At 38.5% G+C, this 9623-nt stretch overlaps 1 protein-coding gene across 1 annotated transcript in view; it reads left to right on the top strand.

Moving 5' to 3' along the window:
• Positions 1-9277, top strand: part of LOC123563989 (40S ribosomal protein SA-like) — a 61684-nt gene extending 52407 nt beyond the window's left edge. Inside the window, 2 exon segments of the mRNA XM_053536642.1 lie at positions 2607-2735; positions 8873-9277. Of these exon segments, the coding sequence (XP_053392617.1) occupies positions 2607-2735; positions 8873-9184 (441 nt within the window). The 3' untranslated portion in view covers positions 9185-9277.
• The last annotated feature ends 346 nt before the right edge of the window (positions 9278-9623 follow it).

Genomic DNA, 9623 nt, shown 5'->3' on the forward strand with positions numbered 1-9623 from the left:
GTTCCGATGAATAACTTGAGAACCACTTGACCCAGAATGTTGAAATTCATAGGATGATTGAACATGCAGAGTAGATGACCCCTAGTGATTTTGGGGTCAGTCTATTAAAGGTCAAGGTCACAGTGGCCTGTTCATGTAAAATCATTTTTTGGAAATAACTTGAGAACCACTTGACCTACAATGTTGAAACTTAATAGGATGATTGGACATGCAGAGTAGATGACCCATATTTATTTTGAGGTCACTTGATCAAGGTCACAGGAGCCTGAACAGTGACTTAAGAACCACTAGGCCAAGAGTGTTGAAATTTAGCGGGATGACTGAACATGCCAAGTAGATGATCCTATTTGCAGCCAACCATCAGTGTCTCTTTGACTTTCGCTCCTGACCCCTATTGACTTCTTGCCTATAGGACTTTGCATTGGGGGAGACATGCGCTTTTTTACAAAAGCATTTTCTAGTTTGACCTTGAGCTAGTCTTGAAATTTGGACCACTCAAAAATGGCACATTGGTGGGTGCCAACATCACTCTGTGATCTCTTGTTAACTCACCTGTCACAAAGTGACGAGGTGAGCTATCGTGACCGCTTGATGTCAGTCGTGCGTCAACAATTTCTAAAAAAAATCTTCTTCTTGAAAACCACTGGGCAAAATTACACCAAACTTCACAGGAATGATCCTTGGGAAGCGCCCTTTCAAAATTGTTCAAAGAATTGAATTCCATGCAGAACTCTGGTTGCCATGGCAACCGAAAGGAAAAACTTTAAAAATCTTCTTCTCAAAAACCAGACGCCCTAGAGCTTAGAAATTTCGTGTGAAGCATTGCCTAGTGGACCTCTACCAAGTTTATTCAAATCATAACCCCGGGGTCAAAATTGATCCCGCCCCAGGGGTCACTTGATTTTACATAGGAAAATCTTCAAAAAAAAAATAAAAAATAAACCAGAAGGCCTAGAGCTTAGATATTTGACATGTAGCATTGCCTAGTGGACCTTTACAAGATTTGTTCAAATCATGACCCCAGGGGTCACTTGATTTTACATAGGAAAATCTTCAAAAAATTTCTAAAAATAAACCAGAAGGCCTAGAGCTTAGATATTTCACATGTAGCATTGCCTAGTAGACTTCTACAAAATTTGTTCAAATCATGACCCCAGGATCAAATTGACCCTGCCCCATGGGGTTACTTGATTGTAAATAGAAAAAACTTCAAAATGTTCTAAAAATAAACCAGAAGGCCTAGAGCTTAGATATTTGACATGTAGCATTGCCTAGTGGACCTCTACAAAATTTGTTCAAATCTTGACCTCCCATGGTGAAATTGACCCAGTCCCAGGGGTTACTTGATTGTTCATACGGAAATCTTCATAAATTTGCTAAAAATAAACCAGAAGGCCTAGATCCTAGATATTTGATATGTAATACAGTGAAACACCGCTCGCTCGAGCATCGATGACTCGAGCACCCGTGATCGCTCGAGCAATTCATGTTGTCCCGGCCGATTTTCTTCTATTTTCTATGTGAAATGACCATGGCTGGGTCGAGCATCGATAACTCGATCGCTCGAGCATGACACCTGGTCCCTGTGTATTAATTTTCTCTTTGTTGCTTATGGCAAACTCGAGCAGAGGTGTCAAAAAATTTCACACCTTCGGCTGTCAAAATGTATCGGTTATTTTAAAACTTTCGCACGCCGTGAGAATTGCATGGTCTATTCCCCGACTATCTTAAATGTTTGTTTGTCGGTATATTTGATCTGATTATGAGATTAATTATAATAATAATTGATGAAAGGTTGAAGAAAAATTTTATTGATTCAAATTGTTATTATTACATTTTTTCTGCGGGATCGAGAAGATAATTATGAGATCTTAATATTTTGTTCAACAGTTGTTTGCATGCAAATAAAGGAAATAATATAGCCTTTTCATAAAGTTGAGACGATAATTACGACATCTTAATTTGGAGAAGAAAACTGCGAATTCGATTACAGTATTTCAAATAAAAAATAAAATGTCTTAGCTGTTTCTTCACATGTGTCATTTACGATCTATCATAAATAACGTTTGTAATACGTTGTTTTTTTAATGTCACGAGTGTGTTATTATTACGCCTCACCGTTTTCTCTGCAAATGCTCTCGATGACAATTGGTAAAACAAACTTCAATTTTCTTCGTATGTTGGTCAATGTTTGGGTCGCTCGAAACCATGGATAACTCGAGCATTTTGCTCATCCCCTTGCGACCTCGAGCGAGCGGTGTTTTACTGTATTGCCTAGTAGACTTCTACAAACTTTGTTCAAAACATGACCCCCGGGGTAAAATTGCCCCCCCCCCCCCCCCCCCCCCCAACAGGAGTTACTTGATTGTACATCAGAAAATCTTCCAAAAAATTTCTAAAAATCATCAGTTTGACATTTGAAACATGTAGCTCATATTACTCAGGTGAGCGATCCAGACCCTCTTGTTTTGATAATGTCTTGTAGTATCCTGGCACCTCCAATATATTGCATTTAATTAATTAATTTATTTTTTGCAAGCATCTATTCAAACAAGTGTGTGTGAATTGCCTCCAGTGAATGCTCTTTTTTGATTATTATGTTGTAGGGACCACAGTCCATTGGTTTGATGTGGTGGTTGCTCGCACGTGAAGTACTTCGTCTCCGTGGTACAATCAGCCGTGAACATCCATGGGAAGTTATGGTAGATCTCTACTTCTACAGAGACCCAGAAGAGGTACTGTTGGGCTGTTTTAAAGTGATCCTAAAATATTTAATATATTTTGATGTTAAGTTCTTTTGAAGCACAGATGCAGGGCGATATTGGTATAGTTTTAGGGCCCTGTCTTTTGGCAGAAGTCCTATAAATACATTCAGAGGTAGTGTAGTGTACAAGAACCATAAGTCTACCTTGCTTACTTTTTAGCTCAACTATACAAAGTATATGGAGAGCTATCCTACTGGTCTTTCTGCGTTCCTCCTTGGTTAAAGTGGATTTTTAGTGATCACCCTGTGTCTGTCCGTCCGTCGTCATCAACAATTTGACTGTTAACACTCTAGAGGTCACAATTTTGGCCCAATCTAAATGAAACTTGGTCAGAATGTTACTCTTGATTAAATATTCGTCAAGTTCGATACTGGGTAATCTGGGGTCAAAAACTAGGTCACCAGGTCAAATCAAAGGAAAAGCTTGTTAACACTCTAGAGGTCACAATTTTGGCCCAATCTTATTGAAACTTGGTCAGAATGTTACTCTCCATTAAATCTTGAACGAGTTTGATACTGGGTCATCTGGGGTCAAAAACTAGGTCACCAGGTCAAATGAAAGGAAAAGCTTGTTAACACTCTAGAGGTCACAATTTTGGCCCAATCTTAATGAAACTTGGTCAGAATGTTACTCACAATTAAATCTTGGACGATTTTGGGTCATCTGGGGTAAAAAACTAGGTCACCATGTCAAATCAAAAGAAAAGCTTGTTAACACTCTAGAGGGCACAATTTTGGCCCAATCTTACTGAAACTTGGTCAGAATGTTACCCTCAGTAAAATCTTGGACGAATTGATATTGGTTCATCTGGGGTCAAAAACTAGGTCACCAGGTCAGATCAAAGGAAAAGCCTCTTAACACTGTAGAGGCCACATTTATGACTGTATCTTCATGAATCTTGGTCAGAATGTTTATCTTGATGGTTTCAAGGTCCAGTTTGAATCTGTGACATGAAGGTTCAAAAACTAGGTCACCAGGTCAAATCAAAGGAAAAGCTAGTTAAAACTGTAGATGCCATATTTATGACCATATCTTAATGAAACTTGGTCAGAATGTTAATCTTGATGATCTATAGGACAAGTTTTAATCTGGGTCAAAAACTAGGTTACTAGGTCAAATCAAAGGAAAAGCTTGTTAACATTAGAGGCCACATTTATAACTTTATCTTCATGAAACTTAGAATGTTGATCTTGATAATCTTTAGGTCAAGTTCGAATCTGGGTCATGTGGGGTCAAAAACTAGGTCACCAGGTCAAATCAAAGGAAAAGCTTGTTAACAGTCTAGAGGTCACAATTTTGGCCTGATCTTAATAAAACTTGGTCAGAGTGTTATACTCAATAAAATCTTGGACAAATCTGATACTGGGTCATCTGGGGTCAAGAACTAGGTCACCAGGTCAAATCAAAGGAAAAGCTTGTTAAAAGTCTAGAGGTCACAATTTTGGCCCAGTCTAAATTAAACTCGGTCAGAGTGTTATCCTCAAAGTCTTGGACGAGCTTGATATTGGGTCATCTGGGGTCAAAAACTAGGTCACTAGGTCAAAAGGGAAAAGCTTGTTAACATTGTAGAGGCCACATTTATGACAGTATCTTCATGAAACTTGATCAGAATGTTAATTTTGATGATCTCAATATCCAGTTTGACTCTGGGTCATGTAGGATAAAAAAATAGGTCACTGGGTCAAATCAAAGGAAAGCTTGTTTACACTGTAGAGGCCACATTTATGACCTTATCTTAATGAAACTTATTCAAAATGTTAATCTTGATGATTTATAGGTCCGGTTCAAATCTGGGTCAGGTGGGGTCATAAACTAGGTCACTAGGTCAAATCAAAAGAAAAGCTTATTAACACTCCAGAGGCTACATTTATGACTGTATCTTCATGAAACTTAGTCTGAATGTTAAACTTGTTGATCTTTAGGTCGTTTGAATCTGGGTCATGTTGGATCAAAAACTAGCTCACCGGGTCAAATCAAAGTAAAAACTAGTGAACACTTTAGAGGCCACATTTATAACCATATCTGAATGAAACTTGGTCAGAATGTTAATCTTGATGATCTTTAGGTCCAGGGATTTTTTTACTGTTTCAAACCTGGGGCCCGGGGCCCATTCAGTTGGGAAAAATGGCGTGTAAAACCTGAAAATTGGGAAATTCATAAAATAAGTTTTACCATCATGAAACCTTTATTTCAGAATAGTTTAATTTTTGTTTTTGTTATAAGTCACATCAAAAGTCTTTTTTATTTCCTTTTTTTTTTTTTTTTGTCTTTTGAAAGTGTTGGAAACCTGAAAATTGAGACTACCTAAAAATTTGTATTTTTTGGCAGATTTTTGGGAAAATTATACCTCAGAATTGGGAAAATAAGCAAATTTTTGGAATTGGGATGGGGCCCATATTCAGCCCCAAAATCAGCCTTAAAAAATCCCTGAGGTTCAAGTCATGGTCAGGTGGGGTCAATAACTAGATCACTAGGTCAAATCAAAGGAAAAGCTTGTTAATGCTCTAGAGGCCACATTTAAGACTATATTTTCATGAAACTTAGTCAGAATGGTAAACTTGATGATCTTTAGGTCAGGTTCGAATCTGGGTCATGTTGGGTCAAAAGCTAGGTCACCGGGTCTAATCTAACGAAAAGCTAGTTAACACTTTAGAGGCCACATTTATGCCATATCTTAATGAAACTTGGTCAGAATGTTAATCTTGATCTTTAGGTCAATAAGTTAGATGAGCGATACAGGGCATTCATGGCCCTCTTGTTCAATTGATCTTCATGAATTTCGGTCAGAATGATAACCTTGATGAAATCTAGGCAGAGTTTGAAAATGGGTCATCTGGGGTCAAAAACTAGGTCACTAGGTCAAATCAAAGAAAAACCTTGTGTGTGCGATAAGAGGCTGTATTTTTCAATTGATCTTCATGAATTTTGGTCGGAATGATTACCTTGATGAAATCTAGGTCAAATTCGAAAATGGGTCACCTGGGATCAAAGACTAGGTCACTAGGTCAAGTCAAAGAAAAGCCTTGTGTATGTGATAGAGGCTGTATTTTTCAATTGATCTTCATGAAATATGGTCAGAATGATTGCCTTGATAAAATCTAGGTCTAGTTTGAATGTCGATCATCTGGGGTCAAAAACTTAGTCACTAGGTCAAATCAAACAAAAAACAATGTGTATGCTGTATTTTTCAGTTGATCTTTATAAAATTTGGGCATTCATGGCCCTCTTGTTCAATTGATCTTCATGAATTTTGGTCAGAATGATTACCTTGATGAAATCTAGGTGGAGTTTGAATATGGGTCATCTTGGGTAAAAAACTAGGATACTAGGTCAAATCTAAGAAAAACCCTGTGTATGCGATAGAGGCTGTATTTTTCAACTGATCTTCATGAAATTTGGTCAGAATGACTGCCTTAATGAAATCGAGGTGGAGTTTGAATATGGGTTATCTAGGTCACTAGGTCATATCAAAGAAAATACTTGTTTAAACTTGAGAGACTACATTTTTGGTCCAATCCTAATGAAAATTGGCCAGAATATTTGTTTCCATGAAATCACAAGGTCAAACATGTTTACACTGTTATGGTGTGTTTCTCAGGTGAGCAACCTAGGGCCATCTTGGCCCGCTTGTTTACAAAAGCAATTTCTAGTTTATTTTAAATTGTGGCCGATTCAAATTATGAGACACCATTATTCGCTATTATGGAAATAGGTTATCTCTCTGATTGTTGGAAAATCGGATCTCATAATCTATTCAAATCACTCGGCGTCCGTGGTCCGTCCGTCAGTCAATCCGTTAACAATTTCTCAATTTCAACAATCTCCTCAGAAACTACTGGGGGGTGGGAGGGGGGGGGATTTTGACCAAACTTTGTCAGAATGATGCATTGGTACCCTAGGTGTGTCCCCCTGAAAATCAGACTGGTTCAACCTGTTTTAGCTCACCTGGTGAGCTTTTGTGATCGCCCTGTGTCCGTCGTCGGCGTCAACAATTTGACTGTTAACACTCTAGAGGTCACAAATTTGAGCCAATCTTAATGAAACTTGGTCAGAATGTTACCCTCAATTAAATCTTGGATGAGTTCGATATTGGGTCATCTTGGGTCAAAAACTAGGTCACCAGGTCAAATCAAAGAAAAAGCTTAACACTCTAGAGGTCACAATTTGGGCCCAATCTTGATGAAACTTGGTTAGAATATTACCCTCAATATTGTCTTGGACAAGTTTGATATTGGGTCATCTGGGGTCAAAAACTAGGTCACCAGGTCAAATCAAAGGAAAAGCTTGTTAACACTCTATAGGATACATTTTTGGCCCGATCCTAATGAAACTTGGTCAGAATGTAACCCTCAATAAAATCTTGGACGAGTTCGATATTGGGTCAACCTGGGTCAAAAACTAGGTCACCAGGTCAAATCAAAGAAAAAGCTCGTTAACACCTTAGAGGTCATAATTTGGGCCCAATTTTAATGAAACTTGGTCAGAATGTTACCCTCAATAAAGTCTTGGACGTGTTTGATATTTGGTCATCTGGGGTCAAAAACTAGGTCACCAGGTCAAATCAAAGGAAAAGCTTGTTAACACTGTAGAGGCCACATTTATGACTGTATCTTCATGAAACTTGGTCAGAATGTTAATCTTGATGATCTCAAGGTCCGGTTTGAATCTGGGTCATGTGGGATCAAAAACTAGGTCACCAGGTCAAATCAAAGGAAAAGCTAGTTTACACTGTAGAGGCCACATTTATGACCATATCTTAATGAAACTTGGTCAGAATGTTAGTGTTGAGGCTATTGAGGTCAACTTTTTATCTGGGTCAGGTGGGGTCAAAAACTAGGTCACTAGGTCAGATCAAAGGAAAAGCTTATTAACACTCTAGAGGCCACATTTGTGACTGTATCTTTATGAAACTTAGTCAGAATGTTAATCTTGATAATCTTTAGGTCTACTTCGAACCTGGGTCATGTCAGGTCAAAAACTAGGTCACTAGGTCAAATCAAAGGAAAAGCTTGTTAACATTCTAGAGGCCACATTTATGACTGTATCTTCCTGAAACTTGGTCAGAATGGTAATCTTGATGATTTCAAGGTTCAGTTTGAATCTGGGTCATGTCGGGTCAAAAAAATAGGTCACTAGGTCAAATTAAAAGATAAGCTAGTTTACACTTTAGAGGCCACATGTATGCGATATCTTAATGAAACTTGGTCAGAATGTTAATCTTGATGGTCTTTAGGTCAATAGGTCAGGTGAGCGATACAGGGCCTTCATGGCCCTCTTGTTTAAGATACAGCCTTGAAATTTTGATGACATATACAGTTTTGCACACAAATCGTAAAACTGAATTTCATTGACCATGAATGTGACCTAATGTCTTTCTTAATATTTTATCATCAGTTTGACATTTGAAACATGTAGCTCATATTCCTCAGGTGAGCGATACAGGGTCATCATGACCCTCTTGTTGCATAACAGTGAGCGTATAATTTCTGTTCCTTGTGCAATTACTGATTGCATCAAGGGGGCATTTCGTGTTCGATGAGCTCTTGTATATTTTATCTTCATAAAACTTGGTCAGAAATTGAGAATGTTTTTATGCCCCCCAAGGGGCATATAGATTTGTCCTTGTTACTAGGCTAAAGTTTGAAACTGGGTCATGTGGGGTTAAAAACTAGGTCACCCGCTCAAATCAATGGTAAAAACCATATTTATGACCCTTTCTTCATGAAACTTGGTTCAAATGTTTATCCTGGTGATTCCATTGCTAAGTTTGAAACTGGGTCATACTATTATGTGGTCCAAAACTAGGTCACCACTCAAATCAAAGGAAAAGCTTGTTAACACTGAAGAGGCTACATTTATGACCCTATCTTCATGAAACTTGGTCAGAATGTTTATCTTGATGATTCAAAGGCCAAGTTTAAGAGGTGAGCGATATTGGGTCATGATGACCTTCTTGTTTTTCAGCTGGGGGGCAATTTGCCCCTTTTTGAAAACCTTTGTTTTAATGAACAGCTTAAAGGAATTTTCACCAAACCTAGTTACAAGCACTGTCAGATGCTAAAGGTCCTCTTCAGGCGTGTGACTTAGGTCCTCTTTTACTTTTTTAGGCTGAGAAGGAAGAGCAGACAGCCATTGCAGAGAAAGCAGTAACCAAGGAGCAACCTGACCAGTGGGCTCCAGACAACGTACCCCAGATGCAGCAACCTGAAGTCACTGACTGGGCTGCCGAGACAATGAACACACAGCCAACTATTGGAGGACAGTTCAGCATGGGTGCATCTGTACCTCCACCTACTGATGAATGGTCCGCTACTGACGATTGGTCCAAACAGGTCCCTGCTCCTACAGGAACAGGAACAGGACAGGCTGCGCCCCCAACAGCCCAGTGGGGTGGAGATGCAGTTGAAAACTGGAGTTGAAGGACTTTTATTAGTTATAAAGAAGTTCAGATGGGGAAAAAACCACAAATGGATGAATGAAAAATTTAAAAATAAACACTATACAGTATATAATATTTTTCCTTGTTAATATGCCCCTCTTCTTTGTCAAGACAATTTTGTTTTAGTTCACTTTCGTTTAGGGTGAGCTATTAGTATAGGTGGATGGTCTGTGTCCTGTGCCAACATTTTTACTTAAACATCTTTTCTGAATTACATCAAACTTGGTCAGTAGCATCCTGGCATTGACCATGAATAGCTAGTTGGAACTTCTAGAGATAAATATAGAAATACCTGTAAATGACTTCTTATTGACCACTGGATAGATCTTCATTAAATTTGGTCTATAGTGTCATAAGGTCTTGATTCACTTAATTGCTCACCTGTTTAAGAAGTGCTCAACGTGAGATATTGTGACCGG

This window comes from Mercenaria mercenaria, chromosome 2, assembly GCF_021730395.1.
Source record: "Mercenaria mercenaria strain notata chromosome 2, MADL_Memer_1, whole genome shotgun sequence".
NCBI classification, from domain to species: domain Eukaryota; kingdom Metazoa; phylum Mollusca; class Bivalvia; order Venerida; family Veneridae; genus Mercenaria; species Mercenaria mercenaria.